Source organism: Acinonyx jubatus, chromosome B4, assembly GCF_027475565.1.
Source record: "Acinonyx jubatus isolate Ajub_Pintada_27869175 chromosome B4, VMU_Ajub_asm_v1.0, whole genome shotgun sequence".
In the NCBI taxonomy this organism is placed as follows: Eukaryota; Metazoa; Chordata; class Mammalia; order Carnivora; family Felidae; genus Acinonyx; species Acinonyx jubatus.
Genome location: NC_069387.1, coordinates 124,893,804 through 124,919,810, shown reverse-complemented (window position 1 = coordinate 124,919,810; position 26,007 = coordinate 124,893,804). Strand labels below are relative to the sequence as shown.

Here is a 26,007-nt window from a genome sequence, read left to right as displayed (position 1 = left end):
AAATGAGACTATTCTCCCTAGAGGGCATCTCTGTGGTTTTATACACAGACCACCATCTGGATAGACAGTTTTAATGAAGGACAATCCTAGTCCCTCTCCCTGTATGCAACCATTCACAAACTGCAACATCTTGAGTTTGTCTTGGTTAAAATACACTTTGTAGGGGCGCCTGGGTGGCTTAGTCGGTTAAGCGTCCGACTTCGGCTCAGGTCATGATCTCACGGTCCGTGGGTTCAAGCCCTGCGTCGGGCTCTGTGCTGACTGCTCAGAGCCTGGAGCCTGTTTCAGATTCTGTGTCTCCCTCTCTCTGTGACCCTCCCCCGGTCATGCTCTGTCTCTCTCTGTCTCAAAAATAAATAAACGTTAAAAAAAAAATTTTTTTTAAATAAAATACACTTTGTATCAGAGACCAAAATGTTCTCCGACCTACAAATTACGGAATTTTCAAAATATAAACTGGACAAGTTGCCAGCATTTTTCTGCCATCCAAATGTACATAATTACATGTGCATTTTTATTAAGCACTTCATTAAGTAAGCATTCATCTAGGAAAATGCTAGGGACAAAGAATGAAAACACAGAAATCAGGAAGAAGGAAAATATATATTATTTAAAAGCTGCTTATTTGTCCTTTACTAAAAAGTTTGCTAAAACTGCTATGTCTGTGTCTAGTTATCTTACACCTTGTTCTATATTTTAGCAAAATTGCAGCAAGGATTTCCGCTGCCCAACCCACACAAAATCTCCTTTGTCAATTCAGATATTGAAGTTTTTGAGGTAAGAATGTGAATATTCTCCTAACTGCCCAATTTCTTTCATACTAGAATAAGCCTCTTCCTAATTTGCTTCCTCTGTTTTACGCTACTTTGTTCTGCTTCGTGTGTTTCCAGCCCACATTTTACAGACAAAACATTTAGCTCTTAAAGTTTGCAGTCAACTATGAAAAGCATTTAAACTTGAGTTGAAAAATCAACCCGAGTCTGATTTCCTTTCACAGCCAGACCTATTCACATCACAGTACGAGATGCTACACTGTGAGGTGTCTGTTTCATTTATTCTCTCATTGAACTTTTGCCTGAACCAAAGACCCTCCTCTAGGTTCAGGATCTGTTGTGAGCTATTTCTTCATTAATCATGATAAACAAGCTTCAGAACACTTTTTTCTTCCATTTTGACACTTCTGGGGGGGGGACGGGGGTGGAAGTAAGATTCTGATGGAATTTTCCAATCCTGTACATTATTGCCCACCCCCTTCCCTCCCCACCTCTCCTTTATAGTCGCTTAAGTCTCATAAGGTGACAGTTATCCCAAGTGGCCTGCTCCTATGTCTGAGGCACTCACAAGGGGATGGGGGCGGGGTGGGTTTGACCCAGAAGGACCCAATAAAGAGACCATCTCTCCCTCACTCCTCAGCAAACTCAGATAGCCCATGGCTGCGGGTCCATAGAGTGTGACATTGTCTTCACCCTTGCATCCTTTTCAGGGTTTCCTTTTGATTTCCACCGACCTGAAGTATGAAACGTCCTTAAAGCAGCAGCCAAGTTTCCATGGTTGGGAAGGTCTGAACTTCATAAATGGACAGTGGAGGGGGAAGCCAGCTGCTTGATTGCCTGTTGGGAGTCCACTCCAGGAAGTAGATGGCCCTTAATCCCACAGCTACTGTAAACCCGGAAGGGGCAGACAGTAAACACTGGGTTGTAAGCCCTAGTGAAATGCTTAGGCTGACAGTTTTCTTTCTCAAACCCTCAGGGAAGAGGGAGGCAAACTGGGTTAAAGAGCTAAATCAGGGTGTGTGTCTCCACGTGTATGGAGGGGTGGGTGTTTGGATGTGTGTTCATGTTTGAATGCACATTTGTGTGCTCCTGTGTTAATAAGGTGCTGGGGCCAAGAGCTAGGCCTGTGCTTCTGAGGAGGTGCCTGAGAAACTCTGATTTGCCTGACAGCTCCCTTGAGCTCTTTCAGCAACCCAGGGTTTCCCACACTTCCCCGCATATTGGATTTTATGTTTTATATTTACTGCTACTGTCCTCTGTTTTTAATTAAACTTGTTTTCTATCAATGTCAACCTTGTCTTTTTTTTTGGAAAAATTCCCTGCCTTGGATTTTTTTTTTTTAAATAAAATAAGACAAAGATGAGAGAATTAGCATCCTTAAGTTGATGAAAAGTGAGATTGTGCAGATTTCAAGGTTTGAAAAGGGAATACTTTAGGGGGCCTGGGGGGGTTCAGTCCACTAAGCATCTGACTCAATTTCAGCTCAGGTCATGATCTTACAGTTTGTGAGTTCAAGCCCCTTGTCAGGCTCTGTGCTGATTATGCAGAGCCTGCTCAGGATTTTCTCTCCCTCTCTCTCTGCCCGCGCACACTTGCTTTTTTTCTCTCTCTCAAAATTAATTAACCTAAAAAAAATTAATAAAAATAAATAAAAGGGAATACTTTGCCTCTTAGATGTTTCTGGTGAGAAACAGTGGTCATAGGAGACTCTGGAAGTTTAAGTTTTAGGCTGTTTTTCCTGCCACATTGAATGAAATGACAGTGCAGAGTACCAAACTTAGATCGTTGGTAGTTGATGATATTAAATTGTTAGAGACCTAATCATCGGGTGAAACTGAGGCAGAAAAGGAGGAAAGGAGAACCCATATGGATAACTTAAGAAATGAACAGAAGCCGCAAACTTTGCCTTTGTGGCTCTGACAGTCCAGCCGAGGTGTGGAAGAGAGCCCTTTCCTGGAGTGCCTACCACACCCCGTGCTGGTTACTCCACGAGTGTCACTCATTTCACAGACACTCTCAAGAATTGTGGTCCCATTTTACAGATGAGGAAACAAAGGTGAAGAGAAATGAATCACACAAGGCTGGTAAGTGGCAGAGGTAGAAATTGAATCCAAGTCTTACTGATTCCAAAGCCACTGCTATTTACGTGAGGTAGGACTAGAAGCCATAATCATGTAAAGATCACTTACTACTGCAAGTGACACGCGTATAAAAGAGCATGAGCATAGGGTCCCTAGTGGTCCCAGAAGGGAAGCCTGCCTGTCCACAGGGGCTTGGATGTACTCATCTTTGTCGTGCACATCGGCCACAGTTACCACCCTCATCAGTGTTTGGTGGAATAAATGATAAACTGTCACTTTCTTTCTTTGGAATGTGCGTTTCCGACAGAAAAGTTACTTCATTTGCATCCATAAATTCATTGAAACATTACAAGTCTCTAGATATAGAGAAACATGTTTCTTTTTTTTTTTTTTAATTTTTTTAAATGTTCATTTATTTATGTGAGAGAGAGAGAGACAGAGTGTGAGCAGGGAGGAGCAGAGAGAGGGGGAGACACAGAATCTGAAGCAGGCTCCAGGCTCTGAGCTGTCAGCACAGAGCCCGACGCGGGGCTCAAACTCACGAACCGTGAGATCATGACTTGAGCTGAAGTCGGACACTTAACCAACTGAGCCACCCAGGAGCCCCAAGACATGTTTCTCATGTCTAGATATCTTCTTCCCCTCTCTGCTGGGAATGTAAACCCCAGGCAGATGTTCACTACAGCAGGTGGGCCCGATCCAGACAAGCACTTCCAAAACGAAGGATGACTAGACCTCACTTAAAACGGCTGCATTTAGATGAGCTTTAAACCTGGAAGAGAAGGACAAGTAAATATCCGAAAAGGTAAGCACTAGAGGGCGGTCTAATTTTACTCGAGGAAAGCGATTGTTCCCACGAGTTTCGAGCCTCGGCGCTTGCCGTCGCCGGTCCTGCGGCGGAGCCGGCCGCGCCTGCGCGTTGACTGCGCGAAGGTGGTACTTCAGGCTGCGGGACAGCGCGGCAGTAGCTCTTCAAAGCGGAGCCGGGAGTTTTCGCCACCGTTGCCGCCGCCATGAGTCGCAGCTATAATGATGAGCTGCAGTTCTTGGAAAAGATCAATAAAAACTGCTGGAGAATCAAGAAGGGCTTCGTGCCCAACATGCAGGTGAGGCGGAGAAGCAGGAGCCGGTGGGGTGGCGGGGCCTTCTCGCCTGGGGGCCCGCGGCGCCTCCCTGCCCACCGGGCCCGGCCTCCCCGTCGCTCTCCCTACCCCTAGCTAGCGCCCGGGCCGCCCCTGCCCCCCGGCAGTGTTCCGACCGCCCCCACCCCCACCCTCGGCCGGCCCCACCTCCCGGCCGGAACGGTCCCTAGGCCACGAGGACCAGCAGAGCGGATCGTGTCTGGGAAATGTACGTGAACACGAAATCGGCGCTTGCGAAGCGCTTTGACACAGAAGTCTCAAAAACGCCCCGTAAGATGTTACACTCCCGAGCTTCAGAGACGTTAGTGGGTTTTGTTTTTTTTTTTTTACCCGGTGGCACAGCCGGTCCGGGGTGGAGTTGCTGGGACACGAACTCCGTTCCTGAGTCATGATGGTCATCTGGGTGACGTTTACAGAACGCTGAAGCAAGTTGTTAGCCTTCACTGTTCTGTGTGGGTTTTTAATGAGACGTTTTTGTGTCTCACAACAGTTTAAGTTCACAGGTCAGGGTAGCCTGTTTTTAATAATCACCTCGCTAAGGATCGGGTGGTGACACGGCTTCCTCTACCCCCACCCCACCCCACCCCCCCCCAGCAAGAAGCCCAGCCAGGACTCATACCCATTTTACTTCGCTTTCCTCTGGCGGAGTGATGTATTCCCGACGGAGACTTGGGGACCCAGTCCCAGGGAGTGTGAAAGCCCGGGCTCAACTGTATTTCTCGGGCTTCATTGCCATTTGTGTCTATTATCTTCCATTGAAGTGAAGGAAGAAAGGCATTTGTAAGGTTTTGGTGCATATGTTATTAAATAGCTTCTGAAATCACTTAAGGTGCCTTGTAAGTGTATTGAAGGTTTGTGATTTGGTAAAAGTTCCTGACAGCCCTTTCACTCTTTTACTCAACATCAAAACTTCCTGAGTGTCCTCCATTGAGCAAAGCACCTAGCTAGACGCGGAGAGGAGAGAAAAAGCTCCGGTCCTAAGATTCTTTTTGGCTGTTTTCCATTTAGCCAGTTCCTGTTGATGGAATCTGGTTCCCTGAAAGAAGGAATAGGAACTAACCATGGCATGATCATGGTAACACACTGTCCGTGTCTGGTAGTGATTCCGGCTTGACCTGTGATACACACGCGGCTGCTGATTCTGCCCAGGAGCAAGTCTCATTTTGCTAGGCACTTGTGGTTTAACTATTTGTACAACAAACACTTCACCACCACTTCCCGCCTAAGTGAGTTGAAATCTCCATATACTGCTCCTAAGAAGATACAGATTCTGCTAACCCTAAATTGTATTCCCATTCTCATTGAGATTAGTGACTTCACAGAGATTGCCCCATCCTACTTAATCTCCGTTCCTCCCTTAAGACCCCTGGGCTGCACTAAAAATTCCTCTTCCCTAAAACACCCCCCTCCCACCTTTGTCATCTTTGTGCCTCCTTTGTCTCCTAAGTGTCTCCTAAGCTCAGGTCATGTCCCTGTTCTTTGAACGCTAGTTCAAACAGTGAACACCCGTGAAACCTCTGCGGGCTCGCTAGGCTGCTGAACCACTTCTGCATCAGTTTCTCCCATGGGACGCACCTGTCATGGCAGTTGCCTCGTGGTACTCTTAATTTTCTAGTCTGGGCTGCATCCTGGACTGGAAATTCCTCAAAAATGGGATCTTTCATATTCTTTGTTTCTCCCCTAGTGGCCCAGTACAGTGCCTGAAGCATGAGTCTTCGGTAAATGTTTGGTGAATTAATAAATGTGGCCCTTATGGGGCACCTGGGTGGCTCAGTCAGTTAAGAGTCCGACTCTTTTTTTTTTTTTTTTACCGTTTATTTATTTTTGAGACAGAGAGAGACAGAGCATGAACGGGGGAGGGGCAGAGAGAGAGGGAGACACAGAATCTGAAACAGGCTCCAGGCTCTGAGCCATCAGCCCAGAGCCCGATGCAGGGCTCGAACTCACGGACCGCGAGATCGTGACCTGGCTGAAGTCGGACGCTCAACCGACTGAGCCACCCAGGCGCCCCAAGAGTCTGACTCTTAATTTCATCACAGGTCATGAGCTCACAGTTCATGAGTTCGAGCCCTACATCGGGCTCTGCACTGACAGCAGAGGATTGGGATCTCTCTGACCCTCTCCGGCTTATGCACATGCACACACACACTCTCTGTCTCTCAAAAATAAATAGCCATTAAGATATATGTGTATAAAAATAAATGTGGCACTTAGAAAACTGTACTGGAGACATTTTCCTTCAACTAGTAGTGTTATTCATGGAGAAATCCTCTTATAAAAGAAAGACATTTGTCCAGATGATTAAGTGTTAAGTCTTTATCCATTATCCATTAGTGGGCAGCTCCTTCATAATATTTGATCTTTGATAAAAATGTTCTGGCCTTTGGTGTTACATAATTATGTCCCCCATTGCCTTTTTATGTTCTATTATCAAGCTTTTTTATCCTATTAAAACTATATAGATTATAGAACTAAACACACAGCTGCATAGCTACATGTTAAATTTTTGCTGTTTACCTAAGTATAGATCTGTAGATCACCATAGGACACAATAAAGTGTAATGTGCTATTGTCTTAAGCACGAGCAAAGTACACTAAGGTCAGATGACTGCATTTTTATGTTTAGAATCTTTTGGGGTTTTTTTTTATTCATCTATTTATCAAGACCCACTGATTTTTAGAAGCACAAGAGCAGTAGGACTTTTGACCTTAGAGCATAGTTGGAAGACTGTGCTTTATCACACATGCAAAAAATATTTTACCTGTTGAGTTTTTTTTTTAACATTTATTTTTGAGAGAGAGCGAGCAGGAGAGGGGCAGCGAGAGAGGGAGGATCTGAAGCGTGCTCTGTGCTGACAGCAGAGAGCCTGATGCAGGGCTCAAACTCATGTACCCTGTGCCCCTCACGAACTATGAAATCATGACCTGAGAGGAATTCAACCAACTCAGCCACCCAGGCGCTCCCACCTGTTGAATTCTAAAATATGGCTTCGAGAGTAGGAGAAAAACAAAATAATTTGTGAACGTTGCAGCATTAAAATATATTTAAAGATAGGAACATCTTGTAGTCTTTGGAAGTTTTCTGCTTGCTTAAGGTAATGAGAAAGTGTTTTATAAAGAATAAAGCAAAGTAAGTATATACAGTATTTATATTCTATCCATTGCCTAGACACTGGGCATGTGCTCAGACATAGTTTTTCCTTTTCTTTGGTACCAGGTTGAAGGAGTTTTCTATGTGAATGATGCTCTGGAAAAATTAATGTTTGAGGAATTAAGAAATGCCTGTCGAGGTGGTGGTAAGTACATTAGAGTTTTACGTGTCTTCTCTGTGGTCTGAAAATAGTAACTCAGTGATAATTTAAAATACAAAAGTATTATAGCTGATGATCAAGACTTAAATGAGACCAAAACCTGTTACTTATTTGTGATCACATTGTTAGCCACCTGGCTTTCTAGAAACTATTTGGAGCTGGGTGGACCTGGTTGGTTTCTCAGCTAACCTTGGGCAATAAAAGCTATCATTTATTGTGCACTTACTGTGTGCCAGGCACTGTACATAGATGATCTCATGTAATTCTTTAGAGTCACTTTAAGAGGAAGATGTTATCTCCATTTTACACATGCGTAAGTCAAGGCTCAGTGACATTAAGTAGTTTCAATTTGTCCAGGATTGCAGAGCTTCTTGGTAACAGAGCCAGAACTCAAAGCCAAGAGTATCTGATTCCCAAGTCCATATTCTTAACCAAGCACACTGAGTAGCCTCACTGAACTTCAGCTAATCTCATCTATAAAAGAGAATTTTATTACATTTATCTTGCAGAACTGCAGTAATGTTTACAGATAAATGTATAAAGCTCTAATATAACGCTCTAATGGTGATGATACAAAAATGGAACCTAGTTTTAACCCTTTTATTTTCAGCTCGACAAACTAAATCCCACTCCTCTCCCCACCAGGACATCCTGACTTGCCTACAGTGACACAGCAACCAAGTGACAGAGCTGGGCCTAGAGCCCCCTATCCCCTGCCTCTCAATGCAGTGTTTTCCCAGCTTGTCCACATTGCCCTTCTTTGTCTCTTACAGTAAATCCAGTGTTGATTTTTTTTTTTTTTTTTTGGTAAATAATATAAACTGTTGAAAGAATACATTTTTTTTACACGGGCAACATAAAATTTAATAGTTGCTTTACATTTCCCAGTACAGTGTTTGCAAGTACCCTTCTCGTGGTATGCACAGAACACTGACGCCATGTTTCTAATCCCTGTGATTGACCTCACTACCTTCCTTCGTGTGTGCTGCCTTCCCCCTTCATCTCAAACATCCTTTCATGTTGTGTTGTTCTGGTAGTCCTAACCACTACCCTTCATTTCATGCAAGCTAGAAACATGAATATCCTGAGTGCTAAAAATCAACCGTGTCTCCTTTTCTAATATTGAATTTTTGTCTTCAGGTGTTGGTGGCTTCCTGCCAGCCATGAAACAAATTGGCAATGTGGCAGCCCTGCCTGGGATTGTTCATGTGAGTCCATGTTCGGAGTTTTAATCATTTATATTTCTCTTCGTCTAAAAACTTGCTGAGTGGATGACTGGCCACATATAACTGATAGTGGTGTCATTTAGACAGTGACTTTCAAACACGTAGAAATAGCCGTGGGACTTAAGTAATTGAGTCTGGGTAACATCTCAGTTTCGGTTCCCTTTTGCTAGAATCTGTAAGCATTCAAAAACCTTTGAAGTAGTGTTGTTTTCTTGTTTCTTTGTCACAGTCCATTATTATTCCTGGATCAGTGTACCAACATTGAAAGTTTCACTCGGGCCCCATTCGAGAGGATGACTGGAGAAAGAATGGACGGAAGTTTAAGGGTTAGGACTGTGGAGCAGAAAAAAGGACAATGTAGCTGTTGTAGACATGACTGGGAAAGGAGGGTGGTGGCGGTAACAGGGAGGCCCGGTGGAGCTCCGAGTGGGCCCCCTCCACAGTGTGACATTCAGGCTCTACCATCAGAAGAAGATATTAAATCCTTACAACAGACTTTTTTTTGGGTCTTTATACCATTTACTGTGCTGGCACTTGGCTTGTGCGTTTTTTAAGTGTCTAGGTGTCTCCATATGTCCTGACCATGTTTGACCTGCATTCTTCCTGGATCAGGGCCATTTCCAGGCCCCAGATATAGACAGTATACAGTATGCCTACCATCAGATGGATTATATTTTCCTGTGATTGCTTAAGCACTAAGGATCTGTATAAATCAGATTATTTCCCTTCATTTAGCCTGACATGACCACAATTTGTCCGTGTCGAAAGATTATCTTTAAAATGTAACACTACCTTAGGGGCACCCGGGTGGCTCAGTCAGTTGAGTGTCCAACTCTTGATTTCAGTTCAGGTCATGATCTCACGCTTCATGAGTTCAAGCCCTACATCAGGCTCTGTGCTGATGGTGCACAGCCTGCTTGGGATTCTCTTTCCACCCCCTACCCCTCCCCTCCTGCGCACGCTTTCACAATAAACTTAAAAAAAAAAAAGTAATACTACCTTAAAGTTAGTATGTGGCCATCCTATATCACGTTACATTGAGGCTTTTCTGCTTTCTGTTACCTCAGTTAATGGTCAGAATTTATTAAAAAGAGTTTTTTTGCTATAGCTAGCTTTATGATTAGGAGACTTTACACTTCTTTCCACCAGTAGAGAAGATTTCCTGAAAACAAAATCTTGATTTGGGAAGACTTTGGCCTATAACCTATTTGAGAATTAATATGACTTGTCAGGCAACCAGAGAGCCAGGTTGAGAAAGCTGGATTTCATTTTCTGATTCTCTTTCAGCGATCTATCGGGCTTCCTGATGTCCACTCAGGTTATGGGTTTGCTATTGGGAACATGGCAGCCTTCGATATGAATGACCCCGAAGCAGTGGTATCCCCAGGTAAGGTCACACTGTGCACGTCTGCCATCAGGTGTGAAGCATAGCCCTTCTGGAACAGTATGGACATCTCTCAGTCTCATCATGTTCTATCCTTTCTTGTTTTCTCATTTACTGAGGGAATTAATTGTGAGCACTCAGAAGCTATTAAAACATCAAGTAAAGCATACATTTATTGAAAATTATTTGGGCTCCTCCTCTGTGCCAGGCACTTTTTAGACATTGGCTACAGAACGAACTGAAACACTTCACTGGCAAATTATGTGTGTCTTCTTTGTGTCCCAGGTAACTCTTGGGAAAATTGGAGCCAGTGTTACTTCCACGTAGCATCACCGTGAGGATTGAATGAGTTAAGCTGTGTAAGATACTTAGCACAGTACCAAGTACGTAGGAAGTGTTTGGGACGTGTTCGCCCTCACCGTCATCATTATGATTGATGTCTAGTTGTATATATCTTTTCTGGTGTGGGGTGCTTTCACTGAAAATATTTCACACCAGATAATGTCTTTGCTTTCAGAGTCTGAAAAAGAAATGAAAGTTTAAATTATATCTGGAGAGTTCTGCCTTTTGCGATGGTGGATAAGCTTGTTTCAGAGCAATCCTCTGCCAAGAATAACAAGAAAGGCTGAATAAAACTTTTAAAACAAAATAAGAGAGAAAAACACATCTGATTGGAAGCGTAGGAAAGCTTTTGAAACAATAAGAATTTGTGAGGCAAAGACCAGAGAAAAAGTGCAGATACGTGAGTGCTGCATTTAGCTCTCTTTTTCTCCTGAGGTAATGGCAGATTTCAGTCAGTAAAGATATAGATTTGAACAATCCAGTTAGCAAACTTGACGCCTTGACCTCTAATATGTACGTGTGGTGTGTGTGCACACATGTCACAGTGTATCCAAGAACTGTGGAATACACATTTTTCCAAGTGCACACAGAATGTTCACAAAATTGGCCACACTGCTGAGCCATAATTGGGTCTCAAATTTTAAAGCATTGAAATTAACAACAAACAGTTCTCAAACTTTTTGGACTCGACCCCTTTATCCTCTGAAAAATGATTGAGGGCTGTTCTCAAAGGCTTTTATCAGTATTTACCTTACCAGAAATTAAAACTGAGAAATGTTTAAAACAGTAACACACAAGTATGTGTTTCATTATCCATCATCTGTCACGTAGCCTTTGGAAAACTGCACAGAAGAGAAAAGTTTAAAATGTAAATAATATGTTAGCATTATTTTTTTAAGTTTATTTATTTTGAGAGAGACAGCGTGAGTGGGGGAGGGGCAGAGAGAGAGGGAGAGAGGATCCCAAGCAGGCTCCGTACTGTCAGCATGGAGCCTGATGAAAGGCTCAAACTCACGAACCATGAGATCATGACCTGAGCCTAAATCAAGAGTCGGACGCTTAACTGACCAAGCCACCCAGGGGCCCCATAGCATTAATTTTTTTTAAGTAGGTAGGCTTTATGCCCAGCATGGAGCCCAGTATGGGGCTTGAACTCATGAACGCGAGATCAAGACCTGAGCTGAGATCATGAATTGGATGCTTAACCAACTGAGCCGCCTAGATGCCCCAGCATTATTATAGTTACTCTTACAGACCTTAAAGCTTTCCTGGACCACAGAAGTGGCTTAAGTACTCCTGGTACCGAAGGTATTACCTATTACAGTGGAATTAAGTTAGAAGTCATTAACAACAACAAAAACTAGGGGGAAATCTCATATATTTACGAAGTAAGCATGTGTGTTTAAATAACCCACAGGTCAGGGGCGCCTGGCTGGCTCAGTTGGTTGAGTGTCTGACTCTTGATTTTGGCTCAGGTCGTGATCCCAGAGTTGTGGGATCAAGCCCGGGTGTCAGGCTCTGAGCTGAGTGTGGAACCTGTTTAAGATTCTCTCCTTTGCCCACCCCTCATGGGCATGCATTGTCTGTCTCTCTCTCTCTCTCTCTCTCTCTCTCTCTCTCTCTAAAATATAAATAAATAGGGGACCTTGGGCGGCTCAGTCAGTTAAGCGCCCAACTCTTGGTATTGGCTCAGGTCATGATCTCACAGTTCGTGAGTTCGAGCCCTACGTCGGGCTCCGTGCTGACAGCACAGAGCCTGCCTAGGGTTCTCTCCCTTTCTCTCTGCTCCTCCTCCACTCTCTCTCAAAATAAATAAACTTCTAAAATATATAATAAAATATAAATAAATAACCCATGTGTTCAAAAAAAGATCGTAATGGGAACTACAAAATAATTGTAACCAATGTTAATAAAAAATACTGTCTAAAAACTGGGTTATTATTAATGCCAAATGTAGATAGAAACACATGGTCCTAAATGTACAAATTAGAAAAGAAGAAAGGCTGAAATATCAGTAATCTAAGCATCCATCTCAAAAAGCTAAAGAACAACAAACCCAGAAAAGATAGAAAGATGGCAATAATTAACAAAATTAATGAAATGATATATAGTAGGATGAACAAGGCCAAATATTGGCCCTTTGAAAAAGCTAATAGAATTCATAAACCCCCAACAAGAATGATGCACAGAAAAAGAGAAGCACATAATTCCCATTTTAATCTCTAGCCTAGATGACGCTCATTGTTCATTACCACTTTCCTGGCCCACCAAGTACCTGTAGTATGTACATCATTTTAAACATCTTGATGCCATCAGACTTTACCTACTTTGTGGGTTCCTTAAAAAAATAGTTAACCTTGGGGCGCCTGGATGACTCCGTGAATTAAGCGTCTGACTTCAGCTCAGGTCATGATCTCGCGTTTGTGAGTTTGAGCCCCGCGTCGGGCTCTGTGCTGACCGCTCAGAGCCTGGATCCTGCTTTGGATTCTGTGTCTCCCTCTCTCTCTGGTCCTCTGTTCGCACTCTGCCTCTCTCAAAAATAAAGACTAAAAAAAAAATGTTTTAAGTTAACCTTTGAAAGAATAGCTGTCTTTCACACCCTGTATTAATGGTGAGAAACCACAGGTAACATTGTTCAACTACCTGGTTTTGCTGATCTTTGACTAACTTTTCTCTATTTTATAGGTGGTGTCGGATTTGACATCAACTGCGGTGTCCGCTTGCTCAGAACCAATTTAGATGAAAGCGATGTCCAGCCAGTGAAGGAGCAGCTTGCCCAGGCTATGTTTGACCACATTCCTGTTGGGGTGGGATCAAAAGGTGTCATCCCCATGAATGCCAAGTAAGACAACTTTCCAATAAATAGAGTGAGAAAGAAAATAACCACAATGACCCTCGAATTCATATCTAATGTAGGATGCTGAGGAGATGGGGATTATTCAGTCACTTTTTAGGAAGTGGTAATGCATTGTTCTTTTAAGCATGAGGTCCTGCCCATATATTAGAGACATTAGTCAACAGATGTTCATTAGAACAGCTTTTGACGTACAGAATTTATAATAGAATAATACCAACTGACAGTTATTGAGCACTTCCCACATGGAAGGCGCTGTGCTATAGTGTATGTATATCCTGTCGTTTCATCTAGATAGTAAACCTGGTATTATTCCCAATTTACACGAAAGGAAACTGAGGTTTAAAGAGATCACAGTAAGGGTGCCTGGCTGGCTTAGTCAGGGTCATGAGTTTGAGCCCCATGTTGGGTGAGCGTCCTTAAATAAATAATTTTTTTTAGAGTGTATTTATCTTGAGAGAGAAAGGGAGAGAGAGAATCCCAAGCTCTCTATCCTGCTGGCACACACTCTCACTCTCTAAACAAAAAGCAAAACAAGCAAACAAGAAACAACTTAAAAATTTTAAAAAATAATAAAACTATAATATCTCTTGTATGGCACTTACTATTTTTTTTTTTAATGTTTATTTATTTTTGAGAGAGAGACAGAATGCAGGTGGGTTAGGGGCAGAGAGAGAGGGAGACACAGAAGTAGAAGCAGGCCCCAGGCTCTGAGCTGTCAGCACAGAGCCCGACGCGGGGCTCAAACTCACAAACTGTGAGATCATGACCTGAGCCAAAGTGGGATGCTCAACCAACTGAGCCACCCAGGCGCCCCGACACTTACATTTTATGTTGCAATTATTCATGTAAGTGCTTTCCTCAAAATACTGGAATTGCTGAGAGCATAAACTTTGCATCCAGCACAGTGTCTGGTACGCAGGTGACAGATAGTGAATGGGACTGCTTCCCTCTACCCTGTTGAGATGTGGTCATCGTAGCTTTTGCTCTGCCTTGGCTGTGAAATGACCAGACCTTATTACTTGCTCAGAGACTTGGAGGAGGCCTTGGAGATGGGTGTGGACTGGTCCCTGAGGGAAGGCTACGCCTGGGCTGAAGACAAGGAGCACTGTGAGGAGTACGGAAGGATGTTGCAGGCCGATCCCAATAAGGTCTCCGCAAGGGCTAAGAAAAGAGGCCTTCCTCAGGTAACACTTCGGAAGAGCAACATGCTCATTTTTACCATATATTTTTGTTGAGGGCAAAAGTTGTCTTCTATGTGGCAAATATAATCCCCAGGGTTTTTTTTACAGTATATCAAAAAGAACACAAACTTGTTTATGTTTTGTCGTTACTCTTTTGGAAAGGTATTAGGATCTCGCAGATGTTCATAAAATAAAACAAAGTGTGCTGAATTAGAAATGAATGTGAGAAAAGTGGGATATGATTACAAGGCTTAAAATGTATGCCCAAATTGCGTATGAACATACTTTGACAATCTGCAGATTTGGCTGAATTTTCTGGAGCCTAAAGTGAGAAGACATACGTTGTCAATTTATGGTGTTCATGAGATCAGAATATACCACATGTTTGAAATCTACAGCTAATTGGGATGGCTTGCCACTAATTCGCTGTGACTGTGGGCAAGTCTCTTTTGCTTCTCTGGGTCTGTTTTCTTATCTGAAAATTGGAATAGTTAAAACTAGACACCCTCTAAAGACCCTTCCAGCACTTCTATTCCATGGTCCCTACATCTATTAATTCCAGTTATGGAACGTATTCTTTCATTGGTGGATAGTGGTAGGTGTCAGTGAACTCACTGATGTTTCAAAAAAAATTTGAATTTGGACCTTGTGTAGGAGTCCACATTCACCAGAGTTCATCCCAAAATTTGACCTTTCTCTCCACGATGTTTAAAGTGTCCTATGAGCCCTTTAATGGTCTGAGTTTTGGTTTATGAAGCTTTTTATATGTGCATACCTCAAGCAGATAATGATACAGTAAACTTCCAAGAACTACTGTACCATATTTTTTACTGTGTATTGCTTTAAATGCATGAAGCATTTCTAAGGCTCAGAAATGTCTTTGTTATATAAAACATTGTGATTATTTTTTGTTACTGGTTGTTTTTACCTATTTGCTTTTTAAATGGATTTTTTTTTTAAAGCAGAATTGAAGCTATTTTTATCATTCTTACTTTTGCAGTTGGGGACCCTGGGAGCAGGAAACCACTATGCAGAAATCCAGGTTGTGGATGAGATTTTCAATGAGTATGCTGCTAAGAAAATGGGCATTGACCATAAGGGACAGGTGTGTGTGATGATCCACAGCGGAAGCAGAGGCTTGGGCCACCAAGTAGCCACAGGTATATTCTGGACCTGAGTTTTGACTTAGTGCTCAAACATGTGTTTATGGAAATAGAGATTTAAGAGAGAAAGCTCTCAAACCATACTGTGTAGGTTTTACTATTTCACGTCATGTTGAAGATTAAATGAAATAGTATATGTAAAGTGTTTATACATTTATGACATATACAAATATGTCTTAACGTACCTATAGTGCAAGATTAAGTATCACGGTGGATTCACTGAGGAAATGGGCAAGGACCTGCCCTCACATTATCTCAAGAAAGAGATGTCACGTTGATTAAAATGAAAAGATAGTAGTTGATAAAATGCTATAGAAGAGTCGATCTAGAGTCTGTAGGAAAAAGATTTTGGGAGTGGCGTGAACACATACTATTGCGGTTTGGACAGTCACGCACAAAGGACATTCATGGCCAAAAGACAACACGGACAAAAGAGGAGGCAGGGGAATAGCAGCAAAGTCTCTGATGATCGTGTGTGTGAAAGGATTTATGAATATGTGGAAAGGTATGTAGACACATGGAAATTATAACTAACCTTAAGTTGCGTGTTATATAGTTCATCCTTCTATGCACATTTCATCCTATGGGAATTTAATAATTTGGGCCAGACTGACCCATTAGAATCTTTAATCTAGCAAATATATGGAGCATTGACTAGTAATACTGAACTTTCTACTGAGTATTCTGAGCACTTCATCATGAATTTGGTTTTTCTGCAGTTCTAGCAACCTGTCTCCAACTCTTTTCTGTTAAGTCATTGAAAGACTATTTTTAAAAACCATTATGGTAATAAAGTGCACTTTACTGCTTCTATTCATACATTCTCATGCCAAGAAAGGAAAAACTAAGATCATATTGTTGCTGTTTGAGTGCACACCTCATTCCCCTTAAAAAGTTCCTGGAGGGAAGGTGTTGTCTTCGCAGCCCACGTAGCTTCTGTCACACAGCTCTGACAGGAGATGCCTAATAAGTATGTCTTGACCAAGATGAACTTAGAAACACTTCAAAGGGAAAGTTGCATTTTGCTTTTCAAAGAATGGGCTTGAGTATAGCCTGCTTTTCTGCAATCTGAATTACAAAGGGAAAACTGGCTGGTTCCGACTTGCTTCTCTCTTGTCCAGATGCACTGGTTGCTATGGAAAAAGCCATGAAGAGAGACAAGATCATAGTCAACGACCGGCAATTGGCTTGTGCTCGGATCGCTTCCCCAGAGGGTCAGGACTACCTGAAGGGAATGGCAGCTGCTGGGAACTATGCCTGGGTCAACCGCTCTTCCATGACCTTCTTAACCCGTCAGGTACAGTTGAAGTTGCTCTTCTGTTACTCACGGTGAAGTTTAAAACAGAGCTTATAGAATTTGGTTTTCAAAATGTAACAAATATTGGAAATATTGGGAATGTCCAGGCTCTTGGTGTCTCCTGAAACCAAATCAGCAGGGAATCAGGCATGGGGAATGCGGGAAGAAGAGAGCCAGAATTGTTCCTAGAGTTTGCCTTGAGCAGCAGAGAGGATAGAAGTGCCATCCACGAAGACTAGAAGGCTGAGGAAGAAGTTCTGAGGGTGGGATCAAGAGTAGCCCAGCAGCTTTTCAACCAGCATTGGAATTTACAGAGTGGAATCTGCAATGTGGTGTAAAACATGGTTTTTGTCTTTTATGTGAAGATTAATAATACTGCTGTATTTGAGCTCTTAAACCCCTCACTCCCTTCAGAAACAGATGAGCTGAAATCAGGTGAGTTCTAAAAAGCTGGTTCTGGCTGCTTTTAACTCAAGCTTTTCCCCTTAGGCTTTTGCCAAGGTCTTCAACACAACTCCTGATGACTTGGACCTACATGTGATCTATGATGTTTCTCACAATATTGCCAAAGTCGAACAGCACGTGGTGGATGGAAAGGAACGGACACTGTTGGTGCACAGGAAGGGATCCACCCGAGCTTTTCCTCCTCACCATCCCCTTATTGCTGTTGATTACCAAGTATGTACTAAGCCATTTGTGGTTTCAAGCCATGGGGGCATGATTTAGGTAGCTCTAAACATGAGTGAATTTAAACAGAAAGGCTGGGGTGCCTGGGTGCTCAGTCAGTTGGGCATCCAACTTCGGCTCAGGTCATAATCTCACAGTTTGTGAGATCGAGTCCTACATCAGGCTCTGTGCTGACAGTGTGGAGCCTGCTTGGGGTTCTCTCTCTCTCTCTCTCTCTCTCTCTCTCTCTCTCTCTCTCTCTCCCCCCCTCCCTTCCCCCCTCCCTCCCCTCTCTCTCTCTAAATAAATAAATAAACTTAAAAAAAATAATAAAGAGAAAGGCAGCAGTTGTGAAAAGAAAATCTGTCATCCATGAGAACAGTGATTTCCAGTCTTCTCTGAAGCAGTGACTCCCCCTATCATCTGCTTGCAGTGGACTGTCTAAAACGTCCTGCATGGACATTATTTTACTCCATAAAGGTGATCTTTTCAAGGCCTTTGAATGATTGGAAAGCAAGATTAAAATTAAAAGAAAAAAAATTTTTTTCTTCTTCTCTTGCTGTCTGGCTGTGATAGAGGTAGAAGGGCCCTTAGTCTGCTGCCATTGTACAGATGAGAAAACCAGAGCTTGAAAAGGGCAAGTGCGTTCCCTGGGATGGTTCTTCCTAATAACACTTCCCCAAATGTTTGGATTTGGCTTTGCTCTTACATTGTGTGTCTTCTGCTGCCTTCCTGGCCCTCACATTTTCACTCCCTTCCACTTCTCTTGATTATCAAAGAGTTAAAATAATTTCATAATACAGTTGTGAAAACAGTGTATTTAGAGGCCCAGGTTTTTCCCACAGTCCTACAATGTGAGAGGAAGTGTAAATCTCAGGCATAAAAAGCTCATGCTTTTCTAAATTATATTTGATTTGTGTATCCTCAGCTCACTGGACAACCAGTGCTCATTGGTGGCACCATGGGCACCTGTAGTTACGTTCTTACTGGCACTGAACAGGGCATGACTGAGACCTTCGGAACAACTTGTCACGGAGCGGTAAGGAAAACAGAAACTTAGGTAGAAATGCTCTCTTCCATTTAATCGTCTTTTTGCATTTCGATAGGTAAATGTATTTGAGCATTAACAAAGTTGAAGTTTGGGTCTGTCTTGTTTTCCACCTGAATTTATTCCCATAGTATACACTGTCTAATGAACTGACTAAAGTCACCTAGTGTCTCTACTTTAGTGAAGTCATTGTAGCGCCAGGGACTGTTCCTCATCTCTGCAGGGCTATAAAATCCAGGCTGAGAAATTGTCAGACCAGCACAACGGATATAACTTTAACTGATGCAGGTTTACATCAAAGGTTATCTCAGTGATTCACTGGGCCTAGTCATTTGCATAATTTGCTCCTTACTAGGTAGGTCCACTCAAGATTTGGGGGATTTGCAAATCACAGCCCAGGCATAGACTGCATACACACCTATTTACCATATCGCCTCTTTCATTCTAAGTCAGGTGTCGGTAAACTTTGTAAAGCATCAGGTGGTAAGTATTTTAGACTTTTGGGCCATGGGGTCTCTGTAGTAACTATTCCCTTGTGCCATTGTAATGAAAAAGTAGCTGTAGACAATACATAAACAAATGGGAATTGCTGTGTTCCAATAAAACTTTATTTACAAAAACGGGTGGTAGACCAGATTTGGCCCACAAACCAGTTTGCCAGCCCCTGTTCTAAGCCATGAGAATGCTTAGCTCGTGATGGAGTAGAAAATGGAAACTAAAGTATCTTTTATAGGACAGACCTTCACAAATAATTTTTTTTTTTTTAATTTTTTTTTTCACCGTTTTTATTTTTTATTTTTGGGACAGAGAGAGACAGAGCATGAACAGGGGAGGGGCAGAGAGAGAGGGAGACACAGAATCGGAAACAGGCTCCAGGCTCCGAGCCATCAGCCCAGAGCCCGACGCGGGGCTCGAACTCCCGGACCGCGAGATCGTGACCTGGCTGAAGTCGGACGCTTAACCGACTGCGCCACCCAGGCGCCCCCACAAATAATATTTAAATCCTCCTTTTTCTCTGATCCTTTCTCATGTCCAGCTGCCTCCCAATTCCTAATTTTAACCCAGTGATCAAAACCAGCACATCTCACACCATACATTAGCAACACCTGGAAGCACTTTTTTAATTGTCACAGTGAGGGAGAGTAGCTTTGCTGCTGAACATTCTACACAAAGAAGTATCTGGTCCAAAATGTCAGTAGTGTTGGGGCGCCTCGGTGGCTCCATCGGTTAACCATTCACCTTCAGCTCAGGTCATAATCTCATGGTTCGAGCCCTGCTTTGGGCTCTGTGCTGACAGCTTAGAGCCTAGATGGAGCCTGCTTCGGATTCTGTGCCTCCCTGTCTCTCTGCCCCTCCCCCTGCTCATGTTCAGTCTCTTTCTCAAAAACAAATAAACATTTAATAAAATGTTAGTAGTGCTGACGTTGAGAAACTGTTTTAAATCACAAAGCATGAAGTTTTTGTGATAATAGACATACTGTTTATATTAAAATCAATGTATTTATATTGAATTGATAATAGTAGTTAGAAACACAAAACTGAATCTTTAAATACTGAATGTTTTGTATAGGTGGAAATTTGTTTTCCAGAAGGATATGATGAGACTTGTAACGAAAGATACCTAATAAGGTTGAGAATACAGAAAAAGATTGTTTTTTTACTTTTTTTTTTTTTTTTTATTTAAAAAGAAGTCAAGGAAAAGGCATATAATCCCAAGGGCTTAAATAATTGCTGGAATTGAACATAAATTGTAGCTCAGAATTTATAAAGTGAAGTTTATTCTGTCCCCAATCCAGGGCCGTGCATTATCCCGAGCAAAATCTCGACGTAATTTAGATTTCCAGGATGTCTTGGACAAACTGGCAGATATGGGAATCGCAATCCGCGTTGCCTCGCCCAAACTGGTTATGGAAGAGGTAAGTGAATTTTGATAAATATTCAGCATAAAACTGTCTCTGATTTATGCCACTACACAGAACAACTTTTAGTATTGCTGTATTACGTTTGTTTTTAAATAACCTCAGTTAAAGTGTATCTTTGTCTTTTGTGTGGAGATTAATTATAAGCCAAATACATAAGAATGATTCTTACCTTTCTACATATTAAACTTTAAAAATTGTTTGAGCTGACTCATTTTAACTTTTCTTTTGCACAGCTGTATACTTAAATTTGAAAGCTGGGCACCTGTGTGGCTCAGTCGGTTAAGCATCCAACTCTTGACTTTGGCTCAGGTCATGATCTCACAGTCATGAGATCAAGCCCCACATTGGGCTCCACGCTGGGCATGGCACCTGTTTAAAATGTTCTCTCTCCCTCTCCCTCTCCCTCTCCCTCTCCCTCTCCCTCTCCCTCTCCCTCTCCCTCTCCCTCTCCCTCTCCCCTCTCTCTCCTCTCTCTCTCTCCCCCCCCCCCCGTCTCTCTCCCTCCCTCCCCCCTTCCCATGTTTGTGCACACTCTCTAAATACATACGATACATAAATAAAATAAATTTGAAAGCACATTTGAAAAGGGAAGGGTAAGATGTTTAGGGAAATAGTTTTGATTCAAAAGGGAGCCAAGATTTTGTTTAAATTATATGTATGTTATGTACAGATATGTACATATTGGAAATAGAAACAACATAACTTTTTTGTAAACATTTACATTTTTTAATTTTATTTATTTTTTATTTTTTTAATGTTCTTATTTATTTTTGAGACAGAGAGAGACAAAGCATGAGCAGGGGAGGGGCAGAGAGAGAGGGAGACACAGAATCCAAAGCAGGCTCCAGGCCCTGAGCTGTCAGCACAGAGCCCGACGCAGGGCTTGAACTCACAGACTGTGAGATCATGATCTGAGCCAAGGCCGGACGCTCAACCAACTGAGCCACCCAGGCGCCCCAACTTTTTTTATTTATTATTGAGAGACAGAGCATGAACATGGGAGGGGCAGAGAAAGGGGGAGACACAGAATCTGAAGCAGGCTCCAGGCTCTGAGCTGTCAGTACAGAGCCCAACATGGGGCTCGAACTCACAAACTGCGAGATCATGACCTGAGCTGAAGTCAGACGCTCAACTGACTGAGCCACACAGGCGCCCCATAACTTTTTTTTTTTGAAGTTTAAAAGAAAGGTAGTCATCCAGAAACTCAGTGCCCTAACACAACTGTTACCTCCTTTTTTAGGATGCTGACTGCCATTTTTTTCCCTAAATGCTTTTTTTAAAACTAATTATAATCATAGTTTACAAACATTTTGTAGTCCTTTTTTAAATTTAGCACATTACTGTAGTATTGCTTGTAAAGATAAAACAATTATTAATGATTGCCAAATCATTAAATTATTTTAATGATCAAATTAATAATTTAATCATTAAAATAATTTAATTAATGGTTGCCAAATAGTCTCCCAGTTAAGTACCATGAGTTTCTGCCCATATTTGACATTTAACTGACTTCCAGATTTTGCTATTATAAATTAAGTTGTAATGTGTGTTTTCATGCATGAAGCTTTTTTCCAGCTGTTTTAATAATTAGAATGAAGTCCTAAAAGTAGGCTGAGTCACAGAGTATTACAAAGCCTTATTTTTTAACAACTATTAATTTTTTCTGATTTTAAGAATAACATCTGTTTAATTAAGAGATTTTGGAAAATGCAAAGAAGAAAACAAGCCATGTAAAATTCCACCAGCCAGAGATAACCTCTATTAACAGTTGGTATTTTCCTTAGTTGCATGTTTTGCATATGATTTTTTCATTGACTCGGGAAACACTTAAACATCTGCTATAGTTAGGTGCTGCTCTAGGTGCTGCAGAGAACAAAACCAACAAATCCCTTTCTTGTGAAACTCAGCACACAGTAAAAGATGTAGTGTGTTGGATGACAGTAAGTGCTATAAAGTACAAATGGGATGGGGATAGGGAAAAATCAGAAGTGGGTGCAGTTTTAAGTAGGGTGTAGAGGGTGATACTTGAGTGAAGACCTGAAGGCAGTGAGGGGGTGGGCCGTGTGGGTATATGTGGGGATCTAGGGGCAAGCTTTCCAGGCACAGAGAACAGCCATGTGCAGAAACCCTAAGGCGAGGTTATGCTTGGGTGTTCGAGACATAGCAAGGAGGCCACCGCGAGGGAGATGAGGTCAGAGAGGCAGGGGCACCAGATCATGTGGGTCCTTGCCTTTTCCTTTACAGAAGGACTTTTGCTCTACTTACTCTGAGTGAGATGATGGGAAGACATGGGAGAATTTTGAGCAGAAGAGTAACAGGATCTGGCACCCTGATGAGAATATTCTAGAAGAGAAATTGATAATGCAGGAAAGCAGGGGGAATTACTGGAGCAGTGTCCTTGGGTAGAGGAGAGGAGATGGAATCGGATGTGCAGGTGGTTGGGCTTGGTTTGGCTAAGAGCTCAGATAATGAATTATTAATGAAAGGACAGAAGGTAGGATGCAGGTAGTCAGGGAGGATATGGTGAGAGTTTGTGGAGATTCTATTCTGGCTGCTTCTCTTGTTTTCAGTGTATAGAAAGTAGTACCAGCAACTAGGAGTAAGGCTGCAGGAGAAGGTAGGAGATGACCATTTAAGAGAAATAGTAATCAGCCTGGGGAAGTTTTGGGTGGTTGCCAGGACAGCAGCAGGCGCCTACTTGAGCTAAATTCAGTGATGGGGCGTTTTTCAACTACATTCAGCTGTGCGGGTGCAGGCATGAAATTGATGTTGAACTAACTTTAACCAGGTTTGCAAGTACGGTGCAGTGGGAGAGAAGCAAGGTTGTTACAGGTGTTGCAAAAGGATTATAGGTCTTGTTGGAGATGAAGCACAGGAGGGGAGTGAGCTGGAAACCTAGCTGTCGTCACCAGCATGACATGCTTGAAATTGAGATTATGGAGGAGTTGTGATCACTGGTAATGATAAGTTCTGGGGTATGGCCCTGGGTGGGAGTGAATGGCCAAGGTAAGCACTGAGGGAGCAAAATTCGGAGCGCCTGGGTTGCTCAGTTGGTTAAGCATCTGACTCTTGATTTCGGCTCGGGTCATGATCTCACGGTTCCTGAGATTGAGTCCCCACGTTGGGCTCCGTGCTAACAGTGCAGGATTGTCTCTCCCCCTCTCTCTCTGCCTCTTCCCTGCTTGTGCGTGCTCGCTTGCTCTCTCTCTTTCTCTCTCTAAAAATAAACTTGAAGGAGCAAAACTCAGGGAACTAAGAGGCCAAGATACTGAAAGGATCCTCTTCCTAGATACTGAAATCCTTTGGAATTATTAGCAGGAGAGAGCGACACTGAGCCAGGATCAAGAAATCTTCAGGTAATGCTAGGGAGTGATTCAGAGTCTAGCAGGGAACTACATCAAGAAGGGGTAGAAAAATGTTATGACTGTGAGACTCAAAGCTGAGAGTACTTAGGGAGGAAGGAGCACAAATGGTCTGGAAAGAATCAAGAACAACAAGTCTGAGCCTAATGATAGGACCCCATTTAGGAGGGAAAACAGCTACTACTTCAGAAAGTTGGAGGTGGAAATAATATCCCTAGGGGAGATCTGTGTTTCAGCAAGAATGGGAAGGTAAAGGGAATGTTCAGAGAAGAGGGGAAGAGGGAAAGGATTCTGCACATGACTCCCTGGAGGGAGTTCCAGAGGCTGTGGTGGGGAAGTTAGAAGTTGGCAGGGAATGGGACATGAGCTAGAAAGGGCTATGTGCAGAGCCCTGTGGGAGTCAGCGGGAGGCCTGAGCGTCTGTGCTGACATGACCAGAAAGAAAGGGCATGTGTAAGGAAACTGGTTCTCATGGTGGCAGGACAGTGACCAGGTGGGAGGGGTGGGTGGTGGTTTTGCTGGAAAGTCAGAGATAACAGTGTGTGTGTACATGTGTGCACATGAATGTGTACACATACACTGACAGTAATACACATGCATTGAACAGAACTCTCCCTTATTGTGAAGGTAGTATATGTCCGTTCCAGAAATTTTGACAACTGCAGAAATATATAAAGAAAGAAAATCAAAATGGCCAGTAACTACCATCCGTAGATAATTACCACTAACAAGATTGTTTGGTGCGTGTCTTCTCTGTCAGGTATTGGTGTATATGTTTATTCAATTACTGCTTTTCCTAGTAATACAAGTAATATATGTTCTATGGGGAAATTATGAGAACTACAGAAAAAATACAAAACAGGATGGAAGTGTTTATCTTACCATCACCCTTACCAACACTGAGCTCGTTCATCATTTTAATCCTTATTTGACAGACAAAAGAATACTCAGTATTACTTTAATGTGCATTTCCTTAATCCCACATGAAGTTTAATGCTTTCAATGATTCCATTTTAATAGACTTTGATGATGTCTAACTCCTCCCTTGCAGGCTCCTGAGTCCTACAAGAATGTGACCGACGTGGTGAACACCTGCCATGATGCTGGGATCAGCAAGAAGGCCATTAAACTGAGACCAATTGCCGTGATCAAAGGATAGAGCACTGACCGAAGCTGCCGAACGCCACTGCCTCTCACGGAATGGAGGTGGACTGAAATGCTCCTCAGACGCCAGACTCGAGACCTGACGGGTTCCAAATTGTGCAGCTATAACTGCCTGTTGCAAAGTAGCTGGCGAGCGGCTGCTGCTTTCAGGAGCCAGTGTTGTAACATTACCTTCTGGGAGGAGTCCCACTGCCCTCCTTTGGAAAGGGTGGATATACTTCCTCCCTGATTGTCCCCCAGGTTTTAGGAAAATCTGTTGAGGGGTGCAGATAGGCCAAGATACTGCCTGACTCAGTCCTGTAAGTCTTTATTCATCAGAATGAACCTGTTTACACCAAGTTCTGTTTACATTCTGAGAGGTGTTGTGAAGAGCATCCTATTAACTAAGAGTTTTGAAATGTTTTCCTTGCCCTCCTCCTGTTGTCAGTTTGTCCATTTATCCACACATCTGCCCCCTTCCCCTGAACCCAGCAAAACCCCGAACACCGCTCTCACTTGGAAAGTACCCACGGAGTCCTACCTGGATATTAGATGAATGGATAATGGGACACATTGAGCAGGGAGTGTGTATGGAGGTGTAGGAATAGGAGCCCAAAAGAGGACATAGTTTTTCATAGACTTGCTACTTTTCTCATTCTAAATATGAGGCAGAGTTTTGACTTCCCTGCACAGTGGCACCTGCTGGTATCTGTCATTAATTAGGCCTGTCTAGTAGACTGTTGTTGGGTGATGCCTTGCACAGCAGCAGCAGAGAGCCCTCACATAATACCGAATGTCTTACGTTTGTGATTGAATTATTATAAAAACATGACATGACCACAGCTGCGATGTCAGTGGGTGCCGTGTGACAGGTTGACTGGTCTTGTGCCACCCAATCAGATTTTGTGTTCTGTACTGTGACACCTGAGGTGTTAAGGTTACAGGTTACTAAGGCCTTTCTTTGTTGAGTCCAAACAGCCAGTAAAATAGAAAAATCTAATAAAGTTACAATATGTTGTTTATATTTTGTGCTTAGTAGTTTATAGCCTAGGACAAGTAGTATTTTTGCTTGATTCACTTGGGTTAGCGTTGCTGTTCCCTCATTTTTC

The 26,007-nt window shown here is 42.7% G+C and overlaps 2 protein-coding genes across 7 annotated transcripts in view; both read left to right on the top strand.

Annotated features, from left to right (window-relative positions):
- BPIFC (BPI fold containing family C) overlaps positions 1-2,065 on the top strand; it is a 54,272-nt gene extending 52,207 nt beyond the window's left edge. For all 5 annotated transcript variants that reach the window (XM_053226708.1, XM_053226709.1, XM_053226706.1 and 2 more), the window contains 2 exons: positions 701-777; positions 1,484-2,065. In XM_053226708.1, coding sequence (XP_053082683.1) covers positions 701-777; positions 1,484-1,606 — 200 coding nt within the window. In that variant the 3' untranslated portion in view covers positions 1,607-2,065. The remainder of the gene's footprint in view (positions 1-700; positions 778-1,483) is intronic.
- A 1,701-nt stretch (positions 2,066-3,766) lies between these two features.
- On the top strand, positions 3,767-25,920 carry RTCB (RNA 2',3'-cyclic phosphate and 5'-OH ligase). Of its 2 annotated transcripts, none has more exons than XM_015068838.3 (12): positions 3,767-3,960; positions 7,214-7,292; positions 8,448-8,515; positions 9,821-9,920; positions 12,945-13,101; positions 14,144-14,300; positions 15,298-15,457; positions 16,582-16,757; positions 17,247-17,435; positions 18,352-18,462; positions 20,268-20,387; positions 24,807-25,920. In XM_015068838.3, the coding sequence occupies exons 1-12, from the start codon at positions 3,868-3,870 to the stop codon at positions 24,912-24,914; spliced, it is 1,518 nt and encodes a 505-aa protein (XP_014924324.2). In that variant the 5' UTR covers positions 3,767-3,867; the 3' UTR covers positions 24,915-25,920. The 2 variants fall into 2 exon arrangements, with proteins under 2 accessions (XP_014924324.2, XP_053082680.1); XM_053226705.1 differs by lacking the exon at positions 3,767-3,960 and adding an exon at positions 4,206-4,266.
- The last annotated feature ends 87 nt before the right edge of the window (positions 25,921-26,007 follow it).

Coding starts and splice junctions, on each gene's coding strand:
- RTCB (XM_015068838.3), top strand. CDS start 3,868: ATGAGTCGCAGCTATAATGATGAGCTGCAGTTCTTGGAAAAGATCAAT. Junction 8,516..9,820: donor CCCTGCCTGGGATTGTTCAT/GTGAGTCCATGT, acceptor ATTCTCTTTCAG/CGATCTATCGGGCTTCCTGA. Junction 17,436..18,351: donor TTATTGCTGTTGATTACCAA/GTATGTACTAAG, acceptor GTGTATCCTCAG/CTCACTGGACAACCAGTGCT.